Source organism: Bolinopsis microptera, chromosome 1 (genome assembly GCF_026151205.1).
Source record: "Bolinopsis microptera isolate Bmic1 chromosome 1, MBARI_Bmic_1.0, whole genome shotgun sequence".
NCBI classification, from domain to species: domain Eukaryota; kingdom Metazoa; phylum Ctenophora; class Tentaculata; order Lobata; family Bolinopsidae; genus Bolinopsis; species Bolinopsis microptera.
The window spans coordinates 882,648-908,618 of NC_087072.1; the positions used below are offsets into that span (position 1 = coordinate 882,648).

A 25,971-nucleotide genomic window follows, 5' to 3' on the forward strand; every position below is an offset into this window, starting at 1 on the left:
CTAAGATGGCTGATTATGGATTATAAGCTAATGTTAAGCTTAGATTAAGATCTTATGACTAAAATTGTGCAGGAAATAGAAAAAGAAGAGCAACTAGCGAAGGAAGCAGCAGAGCAGGCCACCAAAGAGGACGGTCTCACTGAAGAAGCTGTGGCGAACCTGCAGATCGAGATTAAATCCCTGCAAGAGAAATACGAGCAAGCGGTAGTGAAGAAGAGGTCCTTACAAACAGACTGTCAGAACATCCGCGAGAAGCTGAGAGCCATGTCCTCCCTGACCTCTGTGCTGAAGAGTCAGAGAGAACAATGGACTGAGGTAGTGAGTGAGCACCAGAGTCACCTCACTGTTATTGCTAACTGCGTCCTGGCTGCTGCTTTCCTCGCCTACTGTGGCTCTCTTATAGGTACCGGGGTTTTTTAATGCCATTTTTCCCTGTAAATCATATTGGAATATTCTGGACTGAAAAAGAACTTATCTTATCTAGATTACACTTGCTAGCACTGTAACTTTAGTATTATTGGTACAACAGAAACTAACCACATAGTCAAGTAGTAACATGTCCTTCTTCTTTTCAGGAGAGCGCAGAAAAGCTCTGTTTGATTGCATTAAGGACGCGTGTAAAGATCTAGGAGGAGAGGGCCACATTATAGAACAAGAGGAAATAGTGGACTTCATTACGGGGCCCACCCTCAAGTACCAGTGGACTTCCCAGCTTCTCCCCAGAGAGTCGAACTTCATGGAAAATACCATGCTCGCTACTCACACCCTCATACCTCAGTTAGTTTACAGAAGTAAAGTTAATAAGTAAGTAGAAATCACACTCCCTCTTGGCAACTTTCTGTATTCTTTACATTTTCAAATCCTTTAAAAAGATCTTATCTTCGTTATCCACGTTTAGGTGGTTGCTGATATTCGATAGTGAGGGTATAAGTGAGCACTGGTTGAAGACACTGCACGGTCAGAACGATGTGGTGACTATTTCCTACTACAGTACCGGTCTCAAGAATACACTGGAAACTGCTATATCTGAAGGTGAATTAGAGGGGGTGCTTTATTGAAGAGTTCTTGTAACATAGTAGCAGGAGCTTTCAAAAAACATGTTTCAATCGTCTTCAGTTCTATATCAGTTTTCTATATCAGCTTACCAAGGCTATTTAATATGAACTTGGTAAGAAATTGTGGTCGCAAAACTAGCTAATTCCAAAGAGGAATGTTAGTTGTAAAACTTGATAACCCTCAGGAAAGATCCTAGTAGTAACAGAGGCAGACGACAACCTGATCAGTGAAGATAGCAGATTTAAGGACCTCATCTCTAAAAGTGCTGACTTCTTGGTCAAACAGGACCCAATCAAGATATTCGTGAGTTATAGTACTATAGTACTACTATTACTAATATGTAGTATACGAGATTGAACTATTACGTTCTGCAATAAGACAAAGTGGGAAATAATATGACTCCTCAAGATTAAAAGACCATACTCTAACACTCCACCATACTCTAACACTCCACCATACTCTAACACTCCACCATACTCTAACACTCCACCATACTCTAACACTCCACCATACTCTAACTAACACTGTTATAACACCTTATCTCTACCGCCAGGTATCAGAAAAGGAGGTGGTGGGAGTACCCGGGTTCAAGCTATACATCGTGTGCAACAAGAAACCCACAAACCACCTCCTCATCTCCAACACCAGACTCCTCAACCTCACCCCTACTCTGGACGGGTTCACGGAGTTCTTCCTCCAACACTTCCTCGCTATTGAGAAGAACCGGTTACAGGAGGATCAGGTACCAACTGGGGATATTTAGCGCACAAAGTCTGCCTACAAAGTCTGCACCTTGTACAAAATATATGAATGTTTCCTCTAGATAGTTTTAAAATGAGTTAGATCTGGTAAATTCGAATGTTACGATCGTTTTCTTCAACGCCTAACACCCACAGTTACCATAGTTACACTACTAGTTACCATAGTTACACTGCCATAGTTACACTACTAGTTATCATAGTTACACTACTAACAGTAACACCCACAGAAAAAGTTTGGACAAGAAGTATCTGAGTACATGAAGTCGAGCAGTGAATCGGAGGCGGAGATACTAAAATGTTTAGCTGAGTCCAGAGAAACCCTCCTGGCAGATACTCCAGCTATCAAGAAACTCCTCAACATGAAGAAGTACCACACTGAAGCACTTGAGAATCTGGAGAACGCCAGGAACTCCGAGGCGAACGTGCTGAAATCAAGAGAGGTGTACCGACCCCTGGCCGTCAGAGCGGCCGTCATCTACAGGACCTCTATGTTGATGTCCCGGATAAACCCCATGTACCAGTGGTCCCTTCTCCAGTTCCTACCCGTGTTTCTCCAGTTCCTACCGGAGAACGCCAGGAACTCCGAGGCGAACGTGCTGAAATCAAGAGAGGTGTACCGACCCCTGGCCGTCAGAGCGGCCGTCATCTACAGGACCTCTATGTTGATGTCCCGGATAAACCCCATGTACCAGTGGTCCCTTCTCCAGTTCCTACCCGTGTTCGAGTCCTCTGTTAAACAGAGTGATAGGTAAGTGTTGCTAAAGAGGGGGATTGTGTTCGAGTCCTCTGTTAAACAGAGTGATAGGTAAGTGTTGCTAAAGAGGGGGTTCGAGTCCTCTGTTAAACAGAGTGATAGGTAAGTGTTGCTAAAGAGGGGGATTTATCATGTCCTCTGTTAAACAGAGTGATAGGTAAGTGTTGCTAAAGAGGGGGATTTATCATGTTGTGAGAGGATATATTGCCTGTGTTCGAGTCCTCTGTTAAACAGAGTGATAGGTAAGTGTTGCTAAAGAGGGGGATTTATCATGTTGTGAGAGGATATATTGATTTTTTATGAACTTAGAAATAAGGCCCATATAGTAACATGTGTACAGTTCCCAATCTTCTAGAACCACAATCACCATGTTACTGGACCAGTTGACTGCTACTGCTTGTCTCACCTACATCAAGGGCTTGTTCGCTAACGACAAGGGAATATTCTCTCTGGCAGTCCTGCTCGAGGTAATTACAATTTGTAAATGTCCGAGAGATGATTTAGTAATAACGAACAAATTCAACACAAGTAATGAATAGCGAAATGAACGTAACGCTACGTTTGGCACGCTTATTGTGTTATGTGTTATTATCAGCATGAATAACACATAATTATACATTATAATACATTATACATGCTCATAAGTCATATTAGCACAGTAATTGCTGTTCCCCCTCGTGTAACATGACATATTACAGATTGAGGATAGTGCGGGTAACGTTGGACCCGGTGAGCGGGAGTACCTCGTGGCTCCCATCTCGGAGACCACCGCCAAATCCCTCCCTAGAACCGGCGGTCCTCCCTCCTCCAAGAGGAAAATATTCGAGTGGATGACGGACGAACAGTGGCAAAATTTACAGGTAACGTTTTTAAAAGTCACAAATGTTATTAATGTCACAAATGTCTTCGAGAATGAAACTAAGATCTTCTGTTGTTGTGGTTGTGACTCGTCCCAACTCCCAAATCTCTGATAGGAAAATAGTCCAACCAAATTTTGAGTGTATTAAATACGGGTGGTTACTGCAAGAGTAGTCACCAAGCATTTCTATAACACTGCAGTTACAATACAATAATACCTAGTTACAATGTATAATACCATGTATTTGTATCAGGTTACAATGTATAATATCATGTATTTGTATAATGTATAATACCATGTATTTGTACAATGTATAATACCATGTATTTGTACAATGTATAATACCATGTATTTGTACAATGTATAATAACATGTATTTGTATAATGTATAATACCATGTATTTGTATAATGTATAATACCATGTACATAATACCATGTATTTGTATAATGTATAATACCATGTATTTGTATCAGGTGCTAGCTCACCACTGTTCCTGGTTTAGCGACGTGTTTGACAGGATGAACAAGGACAGTGCGGAGGTGAAGTGGAGACAGCTCAGTGAGTGTGATTCTCCGGAGACAGCCCCTCTTCCTGATGTACTGGATCAGAGGTTTTACTGACTTTCACATTTCACCTGCTAATCTTACTTATATAAAGCGAGACGATATATATGGATCCGTACCATTTTACTGGCACCACGGCATCGACTTTAACGCAACTTAAACGGGTTCCTGCTAGTCTATACAATTCTCTGATCCTTATTACCATTAACATTTCACCTGCTAATCTATACAATTCTCTTACCATCAATTCCTGATCCTTATTATTTCTGATCCTGATTATGGTTGGAAATCCACAAGTTCAAATCTATGCTAATAATATCATTTACATTTCCAGGGTAACGAAAGTGCAGCATCTAATGCTTATCCGAGCTGTGAGACCTGTTAGGTTTATCACTGCCGCCCTAAAGTTCGCTTCAGATCTGATCGGGAAGAAGGTGATCTCGGATAACTCAATAGATCTGGGGTCTATTGTGAAGACTATGTCAGCCAGAACTCCCATACTGCTTCTTTACAGAGATGAACCTGAAAATGCAAGGTTCTTAATCACTGATCTGGCTTGCAAGAGACAGGTAATATCAGATATATTACTATGTTTACTGCAGTACACTACAATTTAGATATATCTACTACTTATCTCCCTTTCTTAGCTTAGGGGCTCCGAAACCATTTGATAGCCAGAATACTATAAGTGTAACTTTGGTCATCGTGTGTTGTTCATAAAACTTTTAAAAAGAGATAATGATAATAATATGATATGATGGTTGAGTAATATTTGCAATTGACCAATCCTTCAACGTTCTGCAAAATTAAACTCAATTTGTAAAACAAGCACTCATTATACCTTTATACGGGCTGATTTAAATGGGTTGATTCGAGGAGTAAATCAGATCAACACTCGTTTCTTAGTGATGGGTTGATTCAACCCACCCCCAGTATTCTAAGGGTAAATCAGATCAACATGAACACTCGTTTCTTAGTGATGGGTTGATTCAACCCACCCCCAGTATTCTAAGGGTAAATCAGATCAACAGTCGTTTCTTAGAGATGGGTTGATTCAACCCACCCCCCAGTATTCTAAGGGTAAATCAGATCAACAGCCGTTTCTTAGGGATGGGTTGATTCAACCCACCCCCAGTATACTAAGGGTAAATCAGATCAACAGTCGTTTCTTAGGGATGGGTTGATTCAACCCACCCCCAGTATTCTAAGGGTAAATCAGATCAACAGCCGTTTCTTAGGGATGGGTTGATTCAACCCACCCCCAGTTTACTAAGGGTAAATCAGATCAACAGTCGTTTCTTAGGGATGGGTTGATTCAACCCACCCCCAGTATACTAAGGGTAAATCAGATCAACAGTCGTTTCTTAGGGATGGGTTGATTCAACCCACCCCCAGTATTCTAAGGGTAAATCAGATCAACAGCCGTTTCTTAGGGATGGGTTGATTCAACCCACCCCCAGTATACTAAGGGTAAATCAGATCAACAGTCGTTTCTTAGGGATGGGTTGATTCAACCCACCCCCAGTATTCTAAGGGTAAATCAGATCAACAGCCGTTTCTTAGGGATGGGTTGATTCAACCCACCCCCAGTATACTAAGGGTAAATCAGATCAACAGTCGTTTCTTAGGGATGGGTTGATTCAACCCACCCCAAGTATTCTAAGGGTAAATCAGATCAACAGTCGTTTCTTAGGCCTAGGGATGGGTTGATTCAACCCACCCCCAGTATTCTAAGGGTAAATTAGATCAACAGTCGTTTCTTAGGGATGGGTTGATTCAACCCACCCCCAGTATTCTAAGGGTAAATCAGATCAACAGTCGTTTCTTAGGGATGGGTTGATTCAACCCACCCCCCAGTATTCTAAGGGTAAATCAGATCAACAGCCGTTTCTTAGGGATGGGTTGATTCAACCCACCCCCAGTATTCTAAGGGTAAATCAGATCAACAGTCGTTTCTTAGGGATGGGTTGATTCAACCCACCCCCCAGTATTCTAATGGTAAATCAGATCAACAGTCGTTTCTTAGGGATGGGTTGGTTCAACCCACCCCCAGTATTCTAAGGGTAAATCAGATCAACAGTCGTTTCTTAGGGATGGGTTGATTCAACCCACCCCCCAGTATTCTAAGGTTAAATCAGATCAACAGCCGTTTCTTAGGGATGGGTTGATTCAACCCACCCCCAGTATTCTAAGGGTAAATCAGATCAACAGTCGTTTCCTAGGGATGGGTTGATTCAACCCACCCCCAGTATTCTAAGGGTAAATCAGATCAACAGCCGTTTCTTAGGGATGGGTTGATTCAACCCACCCCCAGTATTCTAAGGGTAAATCAGATCAACAGTCGTTTCTTAGGGATGGGTTGATTCAACCCACCCCCAGTATTCTAAGGGTAAATCAGATCAACAGTCGCGTCGTTTCTTAGGGATGGGTTGATTCAACCCACCCCCAGTATTCTAAGGGTAAATCAGATCAACAGCCGTTTCTTAGGGATGGGTTGATTCAACCCACCCCCAGTATTCTAAGAGTAAATTAGATCAACTGCCGTTTCTTAGGCATGGGTTGATTCAACCCACCCCCAGTATTCTAAGGGTAAATCAGATCAACAGCCGTTTCTTAGGGATGGGTTGATTCAACCCACCCCCTAGTATTCTAAGGGTAAATCAGATCAACAGCCGTTTCTTAGGGATGGGTTGATTCAACCCACCCCCAGTATTCTAAGGGTAAATCAGATCAACAGCCGTTTCTTAGGGATGGGTTGATTCAACCCACCCCCAGTATTCTAAGGGTAAATCAGATCAACAGTCGTTTCTTAGGGATGGGTTGATTCAACCCACCCCCAGTATTCTAAGGGTAAATCAGATCAACAGTCGTTTCTTAGGGATGGGTTGATTCAACCCACCCCCAGTATTCTAAGGGTAAATCAGATCAACAGTCGCGTCGTTTCTTAGGGATGGGTTGATTCAACCCACCCCCAGTATTCTAAGGGTAAATCAGATCAACAGCCGTTTCTTAGGGATGGGTTGATTCAACCCACCCCCAGTATTCTAAGAGTAAATTAGATCAACTGCCGTTTCTTAGGCATGGGTTGATTCAACCCACCCCCAGTATTCTAAGGGTAAATCAGATCAACAGCCGTTTCTTAGGGATGGGTTGATTCAACCCACCCCCTAGTATTCTAAGGGTAAATCAGATCAACAGCCGTTTCTTAGGGATGGGTTGATTCAACCCACCCCCAGTATTCTAAGGGTAAATCAGATCAACAGCCGTTTCTTAGGGATGGGTTGATTCAACCCACCCCCAGTATTCTAAGGGTAAATCAGATCAACAGTCGTTTCTTAGGGATGGGTTGATTCAACCCACCCCCAGTATTCTAAGGGTAAATCAGATCAACACTCGTTTCTTAGGGATGGGTTGATTCAACCCCAGTATTCGAGGAGTAAATCAGATCAACGACCGCTCCTTATCTGACCCTTTAAAACATAACGAGAGAACTCAGTATTATAACTAAAGCATTCCACTTCCTGTGGTGGCTGAATACCGTCTAGAACCAAAGTTGTTAAGGATGGGTCCTTTCAACCAACCGAACCCCCAGTAATAAATGAGCTCCAAGCACCCCAGTATTATTAGGGTTTAAGCATGGTCATTATTTAACTTGGCAATTATTTCAGCAAGAAGTCATTTCCCTGTACGTGGGCAAGTCAGGAGCCATGGAGCTGAAGCAGTGTCAGATGATAGTAAATAAAGCCCTGCAAGCAGGACAGTGGGTCCATCTGCACGCTGTCCACAACTGTCCGGATATTTTACTCAGCCTACTTGTTACCATTAACGGAGCTAAGGTGGGATTATTATCTTATATTATGTTATTCTTAAAAGCCTTTGGGTGACAATTCTCTTGTTGCAAGAAAAACGACATATTAGGACCATATTACATATGCGTGCGTTTTGGTTAGATTAACGAATCTCCGGATCTGAAGAATTCGAATTAACTAGCTCACTATTCTATTCTTTGGTTCTTGAGGCCAGTCCTAATCAAAGTTAGGTACTCTTCTCTAACTAAGTAAATAGTCTTATTCTCAGGTAATAAACAGTAAGGTACCCTTCTCTAACTAGTCTTATTCTCAGGTAATAAACAGTAAGGTACCCTTCTCTAACTAGTCTTATTCTCAGGTAATAAATAGTAAGGTACCCTTCTCTAACTAGTCTTATTCTCAGGTAATGAACAGTAAGGTACCCTTCTCTAACTAGTCTTATTCTCAGGTAATAAACAGTAAGGTACCCTTCTCTAACTAGTCTTATTCTCAGGTAATAAACAGTAAGGTACCCTTCTCTAACTAGTCTTATTCTCAGGTAATAATAGCAAGGTACCCTTCTCTAACTAGTCTTATTCTCAGGTAATGAACAGTAAGGTACCCTTCTCTAACTAGTCTTATTCTCAGGTAATGAACAGTAAGGTACCCTTCTCTAACTAGTCTTATTCTCAGGTAATGAACAGTAAGGTACCCTTCTCTAACTAGTCTTATTCTCAGGTAATGAACAGTAAGGTAACCTTCTCTAACTAGTCTTATTCTCAGGTAATGAACAGTAAGGTACCCTTCTCTAACTAGTCTTATTCTCAGGTAATGAACAGTAAGGTACCCTTCTCTAACTAGTCTTATTCTCAGGTAATAAACAGTAAGGTACCCTTCTCTAACTAGTCTTATTCTCAGGTAATGAACAGTAAGGTACCCTTCTCTAACTAGTCTTATTCTCAGGTAATAAACAGTAAGGTCCTCTTCTCTAACTAGTCTTATTCTCAGGTAATGAACAGTAAGGTACCCTTCTCTAACTAGTCTTATTCTCAGGTAATGAACAGTAAGGTACCCTTCTCTAACTAGTCTTATTCTCAGGTAATAAACAGTAAGGTACCCTTCTCTAACTAGTCTTATTCTCAGGTAATGAACAGTAAGGTACCCTTCTCTAACTAGTCTTATTCTCAGGTAATAAACAATAAGGTACCCTTCTCTAACTAGTCTTATTCTCAGGTAATAAACAGTAAGGTACCCTTCTCTAACTAGTCTTATTCTCAGGTAATGAACAGTAAGGTACCCTTCTCTAACTAGTCTTATTCTCAGGTAATGAACAGTAAGGTACCCTTCTCTAACTAGTCTTATTCTCAGGTAATGAACAGTAACTTCCGCATGTGGTTGAGTTGTGAGCCGGTTGATGACTTCCCCTCAGCCGTTCTGCAGTCCTGTCTGAAGATCTGCACTGACTCACCTCGCGCTATAGAGGGACAGTCCGCCTTCATGAAGGACGGCATGATCAGATCTCTCTCCTGGATCACCCCTGATGTTCTTAGTACATGTAAGTGCTTCAGAGGGGGTTACGGAGAAACTGTTGGTGGCATATTCTGTGCTCCAATGATATATCAAATCGGGACCTTATCCTCGCAGTATTTTCCTGCACAAGGAGCTTCTTAAAGGGACAAGCCCCTTAAATGATTCTCTGGCACACTATTATATAATATAACACACTATACTCCAGGTACGAGAGGAGACTGGGTCCCCCTACTTCACATTATATAATATAACAACTATACTCCAGGTACGAGAGGGGACTGGGTCCCCCTACTTCACATTATATAATATAACACACTATACTCCAGGTACGAGAGGGGACTGGGTCCCCCTACTTCACACATTATATAATATAACACACTATACTCCAGGTACGAGAGGGGACTGGGTCCCCCTACTTCACACATTATACAATATAACACACTATACTCCAGGTACGAGAGGAGACTGGGTCCCCCTACTTCACATTATATAATATAACACACTATACTCCAGGTACGAGAGGGGACTGGGTCCCCCTACTTCACATTATACAATATAACACACTATACTCCAGGTACGAGAGGAGACTGGGTCCCCCTACTTCACATTATACAATTTAGCACACTATACTCCAGGTACGAGAGGAGACTGGGTCCCCCTACTTCACATTATACAATATAACACACTATACTCCAGGTACGAGAGGGGACTGGGTCCCCCTACTTCACAACCTGTGTCTGATCTACAACCTCTTCCAACTGAGAGGGAGGCTGGCTCCCAATGGGTGGAAGTACTCCTGGACCACTGCTGAGTTGTGGGAGAGTCTGAGAGCGGCTGTGCTGGTGTTTAACGAGGAGAAACTGACGGTTAATGACGGAACATCTCCAGCTCCTAGCAACCCGCAGAACAGGGCTGTCTCCTGGACTGCTCTCAGATACCTTCTCGGGGAGGTTACCACTAGTTACACTACTAGTTACCATAGTTACACTACTAGTTACCATAGTTACGCTACTAGTTACCATAGTTACACTACTAGTTACCATAGTTACACTACTAGTTTCCATAGTTACACTACTAGTTACCATAGTTACACTACTAGTTACCATAGTTACACTACTAGTTACCATAGTTACACTACTAGTTACCATTATAGTTACACTACTAGTTACCATAGTTACACTACTAGTTACCATAGTTACGCTACTAGTAACCATAGTTACACTACTAGTAACCATAGTTACACTATTAGTTACCATAGTTACACTACTAGTTACCATAGTTACACTACTAGTTACCATAGTTACACTACTAGTTACCATAGTTACACTACTAGTTACCATAGTTACACTACTAGTTACCATAGTTACACTACTAGTTACCATAGTTACACTACTAGTTACCATAGTTACACTACTAGTTACCATTATAGTTACACTACTAGTTACCATAGTTACACTACTAGTTACCATAGTTACGCTACTAGTAACCATAGTTACACTACTAGTAACCATAGTTACACTATTAGTTACCATAGTTACACTACTAGTTACCATAGTTACACTACTAGTTACCATTATAGTTACACTACTAGTTACCATAGTTACACTACTAGTTACCATAGTTACGCTACTAGTAACCATAGTTACACTACTAGTAACCATAGTTACACTATTAGTTACCATAGTTACACTACTAGTTACCATAGTTACACTACTAGTTACCATAGTTACACTACTAGTTACCATAGTTACACTACTAGTTACCATAGTTACACTACTAGTTACCATAGTTACACTACTAGTTACCATAGTTATACTACTAGTTACCATAGTTACACTACTAGTTACCATAGTTACACTACTAGTTACCATAGTTACACTACTAGTTACCATAGTTACACTACTAGTTACCATAGTTACGGGAATTAATTTAATTCTCATCCGTACTTTTAAAGTAATCTAGTGAAGAAGGTTATCTTAAACGAGGAATGCACTAAGCTTTACATATTGTAGACAACAAACATATGTTAACTTTCATCATTCCAGGTAATATACGGAGGTCAGGTTCACGACCCGCTGGATAAACAAGTCATCAACTCTATGTTGGACCACTTCATTTGTCCGGCTGCCTGCAAGAAGGATTATGAAATTCCTAAGAGTAAGTCTCTATATTTTACAAATGGGTAGATTATTAAAGCGTAAGAATAATAGAAATATGTACATTCTGAAATATAATTCTCGATAAATTATTAAGAAATATAATGATAAATATCAGCTATATTGTAAGAACTGAAGATCAGCGTCGCCTTGTTGATAAATAACATTTCTCTTTTCAGCTAAGTGGAAGTTACCAACTTGCTGCTTCCAGCCTCTCCGGAGTAACCAGATCTCACAAGTTGTGTCCCAAATAGAGAACCACCCTCCTCCTGAAACATTTGAAGCATGTCTAATGCACAGTATGACTGACAGTAACGCGCCGGGAGAGAAGTATTTCTTTACTCAGCTAGCTCAGATCTATGAGATTGAAACGAAGGAGGTGAGTAGAACGGGGTTATAGCTAACAAATCACCACTTTAACAGTTAACACTATAATATGTACTAAATCTGACTGATTTGTTTGTGTTATTATTACAGATGATTTTAACTACCCACTTTCCAGGCGGAAGCAGAACTACCAGCCGCCAGCAGCACCCCAATTAGGGGCAGTGCTAACAGTGCTACCATCAAGAGCAGGGACAGGTCCCCTCTCAGTGTTAAAACTGGTAAAGACATCGACCTCATTGAGACAGCTAATATTCTGCTGCAGAAACTACCAAAGGGATGGCACAAGGTTAGCTCTTTTTTGCCTGATTCAATCATTATATGATGTGAAAATCAATGTTACTAAAAACATGACGTACGAGACATTTTTAAAATGTTAGTCCTGTATAATAACCTCGTATCTCCATTCTCCAGGACTACGTAATGGACCGACTGAAGAAGCTGGGAGGATCTGTTCCCTACACCTACTTCATGACCAACGAGATGAGTATGATGCAGGGTATCTTAGAGGAGATAAGATCTACTTTAGCCGCGATAAAGACTTCTATCGATCAACCTGCCATCAACTCTCCTACTGTTAGTTTATACTGTCATTAATAGCGACCAATACTCTTGTATCTGAATAAAAGGGCGAGCATTATGTGCTGTTTGTTGAAATGAGCGCAGAGTGGAATATTTATTCTGGCAATTACACGTTCAGCAGCTCTACCGTTCGGAAACTTGAGCACGAAGTGTTTATTCTCTCTAGCAGGAGTTGACCAGAACAGAGAGAGAGATTCTCTCTAGCTCGGTCTCATAATGATGTGATCCCTCTTAAACACTACGACTCTGAAACTCTAAAAGATCCTTTAAATAGTACTGTATAAGTGAGGTTAAACTCCCAGGTAATATCAGTAGCACACGACTTGCTGTACCAGAGAGTTCCCCGGCACTGGCAGAACCTGGCCGGGTCCATATCCCCCAACCCCACCAACACTCTCACCTGGATTGGTGATATTGTGCAGAGGTGCAGTCACTTGGAACGTGCTCTACAGGTGAGAACAACTGTAATTAATACTGACACATTCTCACAAAACAACTCACTTTAATACTGACACATTCTCACAGAACAACTCACTTTAATACTGACACATTCTCACAAAACAACTCACTTTAATACTGACACATTCTCACAAAACAACTCACTTTAATACTGACACATTCTCACAAAACAACTCACTTTAATACTGACACATTCTCACAAAACAACTCACTTTAATACTGACACATTCTCACAAAACAACTCACTTTAATACTGACACATTCTCACAAAACAACTCACTTTAATACTGACACATTCTCACAAAACAACTCACTTTAATACTGACACATTCTCACAAAACAACTCACTTTAATACTGACACATTCTCACAAAACAACTCACTTTAATACTGACACATTCTCACAAAACTCTCATATCATAATGTTTAGAGTAAGAAAGTAACAAATCTCAAACGTTCAGTTTGTTCTTTAGACTAAGATGTGTGATTTAATTTCCAGATATTCTGATATTTTTGGAGGTAAACGTACACAGTATACATCTAGATTATTAATCTTCATACGCTTGATAAATTGTTCAACTATTTATTAGTTTGATACAAACCTTCACGTAAAACTCTGGCTAACACACATTCGCATATTCCCGTCCGTTCTCTCTAGAATTTTAATGGCATTTCAAGTATTCCAAGGGTCGGGAGAGAGTGCCCTGTTTGTGGATCTCCATCTTCTCCAGCCCTGAGGGTCTGCTAGGGACTATAATGCACGAGGCGGTACAAACGTACGACGGAGCTGCCAATAATTTCGAGGTGTTCAACTTCCAGACCGAGATTACTAATAGGGACAAGGATCATGTAAGTTTAGGGATTCAGACTCTGCAGAGCTTCCGAGTATGCTAATTTTATGAACATTAAGTTATTTGTTTTTAGTTTATTCATACAATTTCGCTTCCGATTTTGCATCATCAGTCATTCACATTCACACTGTAATCTTGTTTATTTCCTCACTCATTTCACACTGTAATCTTGTTTATTTCCTCACTCATTTCACACTGTAATCTTGTTTATTTCCTCACTCATTTCACACTGTAATCTTGTTTATTTCCTCACTCATTTCAGATTGCAATACAATTCCAACAGTACAACTCTCACTCAGTAAGAATATTTTGGTTTCATCCACTAGAGCAGGGTTATAGTGGACACGTTCACTAGGGTTACTAGGGTTACTAGGGTTCACCTCCAATTTGTAACACACAAGTTCATCCAATAAAACTTAACAATAAACAGGTTTATTAACCCTTCCTCTAGAAATATCGTCAGTTTAATTGGGTTTTTCACAGTTCCCCCCTTCATCTTAGAGTTAACCACTACTACTGAGTTAACAAAGAATAAAGTCAAGAAATTGCTCGCACCTTCAACTTAGTGGGAGCTGGCTGGCAGAATATATATAATTTATCATATTCCTCCTTCCGCTAACTTCCTACTTCCTACTTCTTACTTCTGCCTTGTTTTCAGATAAGGGAGTCTCCTCACGAGGGGATGTTTGTTTACGGGATATCTCTCTACGGCGCTAGCTGGGAACGAACCATTAACGAGGTAAGATCCTTTGTAACTGACCAGGTAACTATGGTAACTAGTAGTTTTACTATGGTACCTATGGTAAGATCCTTTGTAATTCCACAGAAATCAATCGTTGGAACAACCGTGAAACTAGATTTAGACGAATATTTGACGCTGCAGATTGTAGGTTTCGGCTCATGATTATTTGGTGGTCGGTATTCCTGCTTACAAGAGATAACAGTCTCATGTATATGATTCGTTAGTAGTCTAAAGAAAAAGGATCTGCACACATTTTGAAGAAGGCTTTTTACATTAATATAAGGGGTAACGAATGTAACCATGGAACCATCGTTTCTTGAATTGGGTTGAGTAATGGCGTTACAAATACAAATATAGTCATCCCATCATTTTATCGCACATGAGCCATTCAAATTTTAACAAGTTTACAGAACTGTCATCATCCATTTGACCGAATGCGCGTCCGGCGGCCGTCCGCGTCCTATTTTAGGACATTATAATATTAACACATAGGCTTATTATATCTTCATATGCCCATAATATCCTAATATATTACATAATAATTTAATATTTTGATATAATTATGTTTAAAGTTAGGCAGAAGTCAGGATAATGTGGTATTGATAAGATGGTCGTACGAGGTTGTGTCTTATTACGTGACCGAAATACAGGCTGTAGAGCAAAATATGGGAGTAATTTTATCACATATAAACAGTAGTGTTACCTGTTTACGTCAGCTTGATGTGGTCACGTGTTAGTCACGTGGTCTCGTGACGCACCGACTGCCGGATTTTGTAGGCTGGGTGTAGAGGGTGAGGGAGTTGCATCACGGCGTCATGGTTTGGTATAAATGTTCCTCCTGCACCGTCTACCTCACATTTAACCGATCTTTTCTATCGACTTGTTTGTTTTGCACTAGTAAACCCACCTATTTTACTGCTCGATAGTATTTCTGTGAAGTCCAACATGACTCTACGAGTATTAGTTTTACTTCTCTCCCTTTCTGTTGCTGCCCTCTCTTACGAGTACGATGATGATCAAGAAAAAGCCTGCTCTTTCGGAGGAATGAAATACCTGTGTGAGAACTACGAGATCTGCTCTGAGTTCGGACTGATTGACGAGGATGCTAAAAACGCTCTTTGTGGAGCTTATCTCGATGAACTCAACTTTAGCCCAAGTAATGGTCCTGTCTTCACCTCTGATACTAGAGCCGAGACTGAGCGACCCACAAAGGAAGAAGAGTACCCCACTACATATGTATACACCAGTGAGAACGCTGTCACCACTGGAGACTCCTATTCGTCCCCTCAACAGACTACTGAGGCTGATGATACCTTCACCACCTACCCTTATACTACAGAGGCAGAAGCCGAACCCACCGTAGACCCTGAAGTGGTGAAACAGCCCCCAGTCATCACCATCGCTCCAGTCAATATTACTGTTGCTCCTGGTGGAACTGGTAGATTTGATTGTGAAGCAAAGGCCGCCATGACCCCTCAGATTACCCTTACCAGGAAAGACCAGCTGTCCAGACCCAACCTGGAATCCTTCAATGCTTTCAGCAGCGGTCATGTCAGTCAGACGACCATCAACTCTATCACAATCAACAATGTGGACGAACCTAATGAAGGCTGGTACACATGTCTTGCCTGCAACAGACAAGGCTGTGATGAAGTGGACGCCTATCTGACTGTACTGGATCTGTGTGAGGGAGTGACCTGCCCCGGGGAGAAACAGTGTGTCGGGAACTACGCTTCTGGACACGGACATACCTGTGAGTGTCCTTCATACTGTGATAGAGCGGACATGTTCGCCAGTGACTTTGTCTGCTCTAACTATTGTGAGGAACAATTCAACGAGTGCCTGATGAAGGACGATGCCTGCAGGAACGACAAGTTCGGAATTGAAGTCATGAACAAAGGAAGATGTGGCAAGATTGAGAACCCAGAGATTTTGGAAGAGGAATTCGCTCATGGAGTCTTCGAGCTGGAGGAAGGTGATGAACTGATTCTCGAATGTAATGCTATAGGATTCCCTGAGCCTGAGATTGTGTGGTACAGACACGACGAGATTGTAGGACATGGCAACTACCTGATAAAGTCTGTCTCTGTTGCTGATGGTGGGGAGTATACTTGCGAGGCTGTGAACTGCATGACCACCAAAGTTAGTAAAATTCTAGCTGCTGTCGTAGTCAAAGAAATCCCTCCTCCTCTCCCTGCTATTGTTACCACTATTGCACCGGTTATCACATCCACTGAACCAGCTTCCTTCGACAACATCATCGTGGAAACCCCTAGAGCTACTTGTGCGGTAAGTTCTAGCTTAAGTGTTATGATAAAAATTATAGTTTTCCAGTGTGTCTTTTATTACATGTTTGTAAATTACGCAAAATATTAATTTTGTGTTTCCCAAAGTTCAAGTTACATCTTAGTTAATTATTTCAAAGACAGTCCCATCCAAACTTTCGATCTGACCTATCTCAATCCTACAGGTATACGGAGACCCTCATTTTCTGACCTACGACAAGAACGCCTACACCTACATGGGACTGTGTGACAATGTCTTGGCTATGGACTGTGAATCTGCACGCTGGTTCGTCTACGGAAGAATGAGGGCCTGTGGAAAGACCGGGGGTTCCTGCTTGGAGTCTGTCACCGTCTTCGTTGATAATGATATTCTTGAGCTCCAGAGAGGATGGTTGGTAAACAGAAACGGAAAGAAGCTCGTCACCAAGAACCGTAAAAATAAAGAGATCGTCGTGAAAGGAAAAAACCAAGACTTCACCCTCCTGTTTGACGGAGCTATGCTCACTCTCACCGCTATCCTCGACACCAGGGCGACCGCCACCCCTGGAGTCTACGAAGAAGACAAGCTTGTTGTCCGTTGGGATGGCTTCGTCTCTGTTCAGATCCAGACACCCATCAGCACCAGAACTTGTGGAATGTGCGGTAACAACGACGGCAGACCTGAGAACGATATGACAACTCGTCGTCGTAAGATGACAGACAATGTAGACGAGTTCGGAGACAGCTGGCAGATCGATCCTATGGGAAGGTGTCCTGAAACCCAGAAAGCAAGAACATCTGAGGAGGTGTGCGGAGAGAGGTACCAGGAAGTGAAGACGGAATGTGAGCGAGTGTTCAGCATCACCAAGTTCCAGGGTTGTATTGCAGCTGGACACGACACTGCCCAGTGGATAGACAGTTGTGTCTACGACGAGTGCGAGGGACTTATGCAGAAAGAGGAGTTGCCTCCTAAATGTGTGGTGGCTCAAGCTTTCGCTACTCAGTGCGGTAACCTGTTCTGGGAAAATGGAGACCCTGTCCCAAGGATTAACAACGATATCACCAACTGGGAGATGGAAGCTGGATGTCCCGATGAATCAAAGAGGTACCAACCCATCCTGGACACGGGATGTCCTCAACCTACTCTCGAGGAGGAACTCGCTGGAACCTTCTAAATCAACCGAAAACTAAAGATTATTTGAGATTTATTTGATATGGATATTTGTTATTGTATTTTTGAGAGTTGATTGTTTGACATCGTTGACGATATTTTAGTGACATTTCTAACTTTTTGCTTTTACATTATATTTGGAATTTGTTTTATACTAAACAGCAAACATTGACCATTTTTGTCATATTTGGGGATTTATTAATAATGAGATTTATCCGGAGGGGTATTTGTAATTTTGTATGTTTTTAATTGATAAATGTATTATTGAACCGTTATTAAAAAGTACTACCTGTTAAAGTCTGCTATTTATTGTTTCCATAAAACTTATATGAACATTAGTACTTCGGCACATATACAAGCCTCGCAATGTGCATTGCGCATAATGCATAAGTGTTTCTGTACAAAGAAAATGATTTAAAATGTGCGCAATACGCATTAGAGAACACAAATCACTCAATACTGTTAACTTGATTTCAAAACTTTGTCCTTATAAAATTAGCGACCGAAATTTCGGTTCGGTTCGGTTTTTCGGCAGAAAACATTTCTACACACCTCAAATGTAAGATTACCGCGTTTCTGCTACGGTATGTTTGGTGATAGTGATACACACCATGATGTCCCTTCTCGGCTACGCCTCATCGGTTCTCTTGAACATGATACTTGCTGTTTTAAAAACGGTAAAGATATCATTCCCCTTCCATCAAAGTTGCAGTTCTGAAGATAGCGATTGCTCTGTTCTTCGGTTTCCTAGTGTTGTTGTGTGTTACTGATGTTTGGTATACAGTTGGACCGGATTTTCCAAGGCGCTGAATCCTTATGTGGAAGAATGTAGCGCTTGCTTTCCTTGGTCATGATTTGTGTGACTTCCTCGAGCCATGGCTGAAGTTAAAACGGAACGAGATAGTGATGATATTAGATTGCCAAGTTGGATTACTGTATCTTGCTCCTATTGGGGTGGTTATGGTCTGCCTCCTGGTTTAATTTTCAATGGCTCGGATCAGAGCGCGACCCTGATCATCCAGTGGTCACTGATTGGTCACATGTGAGTACCACAGTTGACTGATGCACTGATCATCATATCTAGAAGTCAGGAGGTGGGGGGTGGGTTATGCTGAATGCACTGATCATCATATCTAGAAGTCAGGAGGTGGAGGGAAGGTTATGATGGCGAACAGAAGGGCTGTTTCATTGCAACGACAGTAGAATACTGAAGACTGGAAGTTTTCTTCATTATGACAAGGTTTCTCACGTGTTGACGTGATGTACTAATACTTTTTGGTTTTGAACGATTGCCTTTTCCTGCACAAACTTTGCATTATCCGTAAGCAGGGTATCTTCCAGTTTTCACTGTAACTGCTGCAGTAGGCAGGTAGGCAGGCTGCAGTATAATATCCAGAACAGTGTTAGTTAGGCAGATAGTCAACGCTAATCTGCTTCTTAATCTCGTCGGTCAAGTAAAGATTGCCAAGTTGGATTACTGTATCTTGCTCCTATTGGGCTGGTTATGGTCTGCCTCCTGGTTAAATTTTTAATCACTCGGATCAGAGCGCGTACCCTGAATGCAATGAAACAGAAGGACTGTTTCATTGCAACGACAGTAGAATACTGAAGACTGGAAGTTTAAGACTTGTCTCTTCATTATGACAATGTTTCTCACGTCAAGTTTTAAGGATGGTGATGACTGATGAATGGACGATGATGAAATTGAAATTAAAAGAATAAGCAGTAAGCAATTGACATGTTTTGATGTTTGGTCAGCTGTATTGACGTACTAGTCAAACGTTGCCATTTATAAACGGTGTGAATTAGTGAATAGGATAGTAACAAGTGAGCACTACTATGATGCAGCACAGTGTGCCCAGGATGCAGTGACAATAGTCCTAACAGTTAATTTGCAACACTTTTAGATTGTCTTATTATTAATATCAGGGAAGGTTCACATAAAATGTTAGCCAGATTTTTGTAGTTTTAGACCCATCCTCTCCTCCCGAGTAAAAGTAACCGGCTGCTACGTGACGTCACCGGCTCCTACGTGACGTCACCCGCTCCTACGTGACGTCACCGGCTGCTACGTGACGTCACCGGCTGCTTCGTGACGTCACCGGCTGCTACGTGACGTCACAACTACAGACATCATCTACAAGTTACAACAATTTTCTCAAGATTGAATTTCTTAAAGAATTCAACTTATATTTGGACCATTTTGTCGATAGTGCACCAATCCACTTAGAAATGTTGCGATATCGATATAAAACTTATCAGAATGGTAGTATTTAGTATTACTATTACATATGAAATTGCTAATTTCTTTTCATTCTTAATAGTAATAAGCATATTTTTCGATTTTAAATTAAAAGTTGTTTCGAAGTTAAACTGGTTACAATGTTTCAGAATATTATACTACAATACCAGGTAACTAGTCAGCACATCTTTTAGAGCAGTTTAAAGTTTAAGTTTTAGCACTCGACCACCCACTACAGCTAGCACAGAGTAAAAGCTGAATAATAAGCCTGAAATGCTTGCTGTTAAATTCGTGACGTGTTATATCCTGATATAAGTGTTGTTAACTGAATTTATAGTTTTTTCCTTGACTCAAGTGTTTAAACATTATTAATTATTATTGTGATGTTGAACGTGGCAATATATTATACCAACTGTCCTCGCTGCAGTTTACTCAGAAAAAAAGGCTGAAAATTATGATATTACACCCTAAATTTAAGCCTGGATAAGCCTTTATTAAATTTCACCAAGTTAAAAAAGGACTGTTGTTTTTATTTCAGTTCATTTGAAAACCTTGAAAGCACAATTTGTGATGTTTTTTATTGATTTTGGGATGAATTTAAAATATAAATTGTGGGACGTGGGTCAAAACGAAATAATGTAAACAAATTTATTAAGTGTAATTCTGAAAAACCATTATACAAAGCACAACAACAAAATCCCCTTCAAATAAATACAAATAACTATAAATTACCCCTTCTTTTTCGTAAATTAAATTTCGTTAGCAATATCATCAGAAAATACAATTCATTTAAAATAGCATACAATGTGTTAGCTTTATAAAAAATTATATATTATCAAATAGGATTAACAATTTCATGCAGTTTTATTTCACGGTATTAAACAATTGTTCATCAAAAATTAAGTTCGTATCAATCGTAGGTTTTAGTTGATTTAGAAGGTTCCAGCGAGTTCCTCCTCGAGAGTGGGTTGAGGACATCCCGTGTCCAGGATGGGTTGGTACCTCTTTGCTTCATCGGGACATCCAGCTTCCATCTCCCAGTTGGTGATATCGTTGTTAATCCTTGGGACAGGGTCTCCATTTTCCCAGAACATGTTACCGCACTGAGTAGCGTAAGCTTGAGCCACCACACATTTAGGAGGCAACTCCTCTTTCTGCATAAGTCCCTCGCACTCGTCGTAGACACAACTGTCTATCCACTGGGCAGTGTCGTGTCCAGCTGCAATACAACCCTGGAACTTGGTGATGCTGAACACTCGCTCACATTCCGTCTTCACTTCCTGGTACCTCTCTCCGCACACCTCCTCAGATGTTCTTGCTTTCTGGGTTTCAGGGCATCTTCCCATAGGATCGATCTGCCAAGCCTTTCCGAACACGTTGACGTTGTCGATCATCTTGCCATGTCGGTTCTTCATGTCGTTCTCAGGTCGGCCGTCGTTGTTTCCACACATTCCACAAGTTCTGGTGCTGATGGGTGACTGGATCTGAACAGAGACGAAGCCATCCCAACGGACAACAAGCTTGTCTTCTTCGTAGGTTCCAGGGACGGCGGTTGCTCTGGTGTCGAGGATAGCGGTGAGAGTGAGCATAGCTCCGTCAAATAGTAAAGTGAAATCTTGTTTTTTTCCTTTCACGACGATCTCTTTATTTTTCCTGTTCTTGGTGACGAGCTTCTTTCCGTTTCTGTTCACCAACCATCCTCTCTGGAGCTCAAGAACATCATTATCAACGAAGACGGTGACAGACTCCAAGCAGGAACCCCCGGTCTTTCCACATGCCCTCATTCTTCCGTAGACGAACCAGCGTGCAGACTCACAGTCCATAGCCAGGACATTGTCACACAGTCCCATGTAGGTGTAGGCGTTCTTGTCGTAGGTCAGAAAATGAGGGTCTCCGTATACCTGTAGGATTGAGATAGGTCAGATTGAAAGTTTGGATGGGACTGTCTTTGAAATAATTAACGAAGATGTAACTTGAACTTTGGTAAACACAAAATTAATATTTTGCGTAATTTACAAACATGTAATAAAAGACAACACTGGAAAACTATAATTTTTATCATAACACTTAAGCTAGAACTTACCGCACAAGTAGCTCTAGGGGTTTCCACGATGATGTTGTCGAAGGAAGCTGGTTCAGTGGATGTGATAACCGGTGCAGCAGTGGTTACAACAGCAGGGGGAGGAGGAGGGATTTCTTTGACTACGACAGCAGCTAGAATTTTACTAACTTTGGTGGTCATGCAGTTCACAGCCTCGCAAGTATACTCCCCACCATCAGCAACAGAGACAGACTTTATCAGGTAGTTGCCATGTCCTACAATCTCGTCGTGTCTGTACCACACAATCTCAGGCTCAGGGAATCCTATAGCATTACATTCGAGAATCAGTTCATCACCTTCCTCCAGCTCGAAGACTCCATGAGCGAATTCCTCTTCCAAAATCTCTGGGTTCTCGATCTTGCCACATCTTCCTTTGTTCATGACTTCAATTCCGAACTTGTCGTTCCTGCAGGCATCGTCCTTCATCAGGCACTCGTTGAATTGCTCCTCACAATAGTTAGAGCAGACAAAGTCACTGGCGAACATGTCAGCTCTATCACAGTATGAAGGACACTCACAGGTATGTCCGTGTCCAGCAGCGTAGTTCCCGACACACTGTTTCTCCCCGGGGCAGGTCACTCCCTCGCACAGATCCAGTACAGTCAGGTAGGCGTCCACTTCATCACAGCCGTGTCTGTTGCAGGCAAGACAGGTGTACCAGCCTTCATTAGGTTCGTCCACATTGTTGATTGTGATAGAGTTGATGGTCGTCTGACTGACATGACCGCTGCTAAAAGCATTGAAGGATTCCAGGTTGGGTCTGGACAACTGGTCTTTCCTGGTAAGGGTAATCTGAGGGGTCATGGCAGCCTTTGCTTCACAATCAAATCTACCAGTTCCACCAGGAGCAACAGTAATATTGACTGGAGCGATGGTTATGACTGGGGGCTGTTTCACCACTTCAGGGTCTACGGTGGGTTCAGCTTCTGCCTCTGTAGTATAAGGGTAGGTGGTGAAGGTATCATCAGCCTCAGTAGTCTGCTGAGGGGACGAATAGGAGTCTCCAGTGGTGACAGCGTTCTCACTGGTGTATACATATGTAGTGGGGTACTCTTCTTCCTTTGTGGGTCGCTCAGTCTCGGCTCTAGTATCAGAGGTGGAGACAGGACCATTACTTGGGCTAAAGTTGAGTTCATCAAGATAAGCTCCACAAAGAGCATTCTTAGCGTCCTCGTCAATCAGTCCGAACTCAGAGCAGATCTCGTAGTTCTCACACAGGTATTTCATTCCTCCGAAAGAGCAGGATTTTTCTTGATCATCATCGTACTCGTAAGAGAGGGCAGCAACAGAGAGGGAGAGAAGTAAAACTAATACTCGTAGAGTCATGTTGGTCTTCACAGAAATACTATCGAGCATTAAAATAGATGGGTTTACTAGTGCAAAACAAACAAGTCGATAGAAAAGATCGGTTAAATGTGAGGTAGACGGTGCAGGAGGAACATTTATACCAAACCCTGACGCCGTGATGCAACTCCCCCACCCTCTACACCCAGCCTACAAAATCCGGCAGTCGTCACCAACCAAAAGGAGAAGTGTGACGTCAAACACCACCACTGGACAGTAACTAACACACTCCCTCTAGTTTAACATCACGTAATCACATCATCAGACTGGTCTTCTCAGATATCCGAGCCCAAAATACATATATTCGGTATTTCACAGACACTTCCTTGCATGTATGCAAATATGTTTTGTTATATTTATAGAATGTGGTAATCGACCATAATATGCTATTGATTAGTTACGGCAGTTGTTGAGACAGCCATTTACCAAACAGACTCTTCTCTCGATAACTTGATAAGCTTTATTAATAACTTAATTTTAGTGACCTAATTTGAACTTTCTTTTCTGCCTGAATAACGGATACAAACGCGTTAAAATTAAATTTGTTAAATATTATGGCGATACATTTGAATTACATCATGATGATTGATGATGTGATTGAACAAAGTGATATTAAATATCTAATAGGAATAATCCCTGTGTTCACGGGCAAATGCTTTTTCCTTTTTGAACAAGCCTGCAGTTTCCGGAGAGGGAGTTCAAGATAATACAGTTATAAGTAGAATACAGTTATAAGTTAAAGTAGCGGTTAATTGCTAATTCTACCTCTAACACTACCCCTCAACTAACACTAAATATTAAGTCCCCACAGATGCAGGATGTGGCCCCCTAACACTAACACTAAATATTAAGTCCCCACAGATGCAGGATGTGGCCCCCTCAACTAACACTAAATATTAAGTCCCCACAGATGCAGGATGTGGCCCCCCTCAACTAACACTAAATATTAAGTCCCCACAGATGCAGGATGTGGCCCCCCTCAACTAACACTAAATATTAAGTCCCCACAGATGCAGGATGTGGCCCCCTAACACTACCTCTAACACTACCCCCTCAACTAACACTAAATATTAAGTCCCCACAGATGCAGGATGTGGCCCCCAAGTCCAAGTTCACCCAGCTCCCGGTTATCCACGTGACAGCAGGACCGAGTCAGACGGACAGGACTCACTGTCTGTACCAGTGCCCCGTCTACTCTACACGTGCTATGGACGACAAACCTCTCTTCTTCTTAGGTAAGCTCTTCCCACACTGTTTTCTAAAACACTCTTAACTTCTTATTTAAATAAACATTAAAACCCATTTCCCAAAAATTTGGGAAAATGTCCACATATTTTTTTACCTGGGGACCCCATGCAGGATATTATGTTCATAAACAATAATAAATAAAGATTCAGCGGAATGACAGGCTGAGCGCCGCCCAGTAAATATTTCGTTTGATATCACGAGATCCTTTGAGAGGCTTAGAATTGGGTCTCTCATCTCGAAAAGCTTGTTAGGCTCGTTACTTCGTTCATCTCCCCCTTACTTGAGCGCTTGTGCATAACTGTGAACCGTAACCACTAATGAAGAACCGATACTGTGTGGAGAGGAAACCATGTAATGTGAACCTTGAACAATAAGCCCTACCCCGAGTACTTTAATCTGACTGAGATCGCGTCATACCCTCCATTTGCCGTACACCTCGATGACAATAGTCGATTTACTGTTCGGCGATTTCCCTTTCCCCAAGCTGTTTTACTGTGGCCGTATTCCTGAAATGTAAGTTGTTCCCGTATTATAACTTAATCTTTTCAGACATATTCAACGAGAATGTTCACTACTCCAAGTGGGCTTTACGTGGACTCTGCTGTTGTATGCGATGAAGATGCGAGTAAAGCTATTAATATTATAATTAATAACTATTATAAGTATCATCCTATAACTCGGCCGTTCTAGAGTGCGTCATCCCAACTCCTTTGGTCACATATCATTAACTTAGACTCTGATCAATTATGAATTATGCACAGCTTTTTATGTGTAATATATGTAATATATTGTATATGTTATTACTTATTCTGTGCTTGTGGAAGACCGAATATGGACTAATTTTGCGAAACGCCGAAACCAATTAACGGTATTATTTTGTTACAATTTTGTCAGATTTAAGATTACCTCACTTAGTTTTTAAGTTGCAAACACTGCTGTAGTTTTTCAAGCAGCACTGTTGACTGTAAGGGGGGACGCAAGTATAACTTCGGCAATAAGTGCTGAGTCCATGGTATGAGAAAAATTATGATTATGTTAATAATACTCGTTGTTATATTTTGTATAAATCAATGATCAATATTAGATATGATTACCAAAAATTATTTCACTAAAAA

General features: G+C 41.4%; 3 protein-coding genes across 3 annotated transcripts in view; 2 read left to right on the top strand and 1 right to left on the bottom strand.

The window, feature by feature from the left end:
- LOC134816904 (dynein axonemal heavy chain 8-like) overlaps nt 1-25,971 on the top strand; it is an 89,688-nt gene extending 63,717 nt beyond the window's left edge. Inside the window, exons 67-91 of the mRNA XM_063825925.1 lie at nt 73-403; nt 576-777; nt 899-1,032; nt 1,241-1,359; nt 1,610-1,798; nt 2,045-2,257; nt 2,429-2,565; nt 2,912-3,038; nt 3,270-3,431; nt 3,906-4,042; nt 4,330-4,564; nt 7,664-7,831; nt 9,152-9,338; nt 10,010-10,263; nt 11,359-11,470; nt 11,649-11,848; nt 11,972-12,142; nt 12,268-12,429; nt 12,738-12,887; nt 13,572-13,742; nt 14,007-14,042; nt 14,403-14,483; nt 20,313-20,333; nt 24,693-24,843; nt 25,406-25,971. Of these exons, the coding sequence (XP_063681995.1) occupies nt 73-403; nt 576-777; nt 899-1,032; nt 1,241-1,359; nt 1,610-1,798; nt 2,045-2,257; nt 2,429-2,565; nt 2,912-3,038; nt 3,270-3,431; nt 3,906-4,042; nt 4,330-4,564; nt 7,664-7,831; nt 9,152-9,338; nt 10,010-10,263; nt 11,359-11,470; nt 11,649-11,848; nt 11,972-12,142; nt 12,268-12,429; nt 12,738-12,887; nt 13,572-13,742; nt 14,007-14,042; nt 14,403-14,483; nt 20,313-20,333; nt 24,693-24,843; nt 25,406-25,473 (3,918 nt within the window). The 3' untranslated portion in view covers nt 25,474-25,971. The remainder of the gene's footprint in view (nt 1-72; nt 404-575; nt 778-898; nt 1,033-1,240; nt 1,360-1,609; nt 1,799-2,044; nt 2,258-2,428; nt 2,566-2,911; nt 3,039-3,269; nt 3,432-3,905; nt 4,043-4,329; nt 4,565-7,663; nt 7,832-9,151; nt 9,339-10,009; nt 10,264-11,358; nt 11,471-11,648; nt 11,849-11,971; nt 12,143-12,267; nt 12,430-12,737; nt 12,888-13,571; nt 13,743-14,006; nt 14,043-14,402; nt 14,484-20,312; nt 20,334-24,692; nt 24,844-25,405) is intronic.
- On the top strand, nt 15,282-18,218 carry LOC134819105 (uncharacterized). The gene is made up of 2 exons (XM_063828880.1): nt 15,282-16,775; nt 16,957-18,218. Exons 1-2 carry the CDS (start codon nt 15,432-15,434, stop codon nt 17,923-17,925), a joined length of 2,313 nt encoding a protein of 770 aa, XP_063684950.1. The 5' UTR covers nt 15,282-15,431; the 3' UTR covers nt 17,926-18,218.
- Nucleotides 20,817-23,731, bottom strand: LOC134820648 (uncharacterized). The gene is made up of 2 exons (XM_063831155.1): nt 22,247-23,731; nt 20,817-22,064 (listed from the first exon to the last, which is right to left on the bottom strand). The coding sequence occupies exons 1-2, from the start codon at nt 23,618-23,620 to the stop codon at nt 21,096-21,098; spliced, it is 2,343 nt and encodes a 780-aa protein (XP_063687225.1). The 5' UTR covers nt 23,621-23,731; the 3' UTR covers nt 20,817-21,095.

Excerpts from the sequence above, each read along its gene's own strand:
- LOC134819105 (XM_063828880.1), top strand. The coding sequence starts at position 15,432 with ATGACTCTACGAGTATTAGTTTTACTTCTCTCCCTTTCTGTTGCTGCC. Across the intron at positions 16,776-16,956 it reads CCCCTAGAGCTACTTGTGCG|GTATACGGAGACCCTCATTT; the intron begins GTAAGTTCTAGC and ends TCAATCCTACAG.
- LOC134820648 (XM_063831155.1), bottom strand. The coding sequence starts at position 23,620 with ATGCTCGATAGTATTTCTGTGAAGACCAACATGACTCTACGAGTATTA. Across the intron at positions 22,065-22,246 it reads CCCCTAGAGCTACTTGTGCG|GTATACGGAGACCCTCATTT; the intron begins GTAAGTTCTAGC and ends TCAATCCTACAG.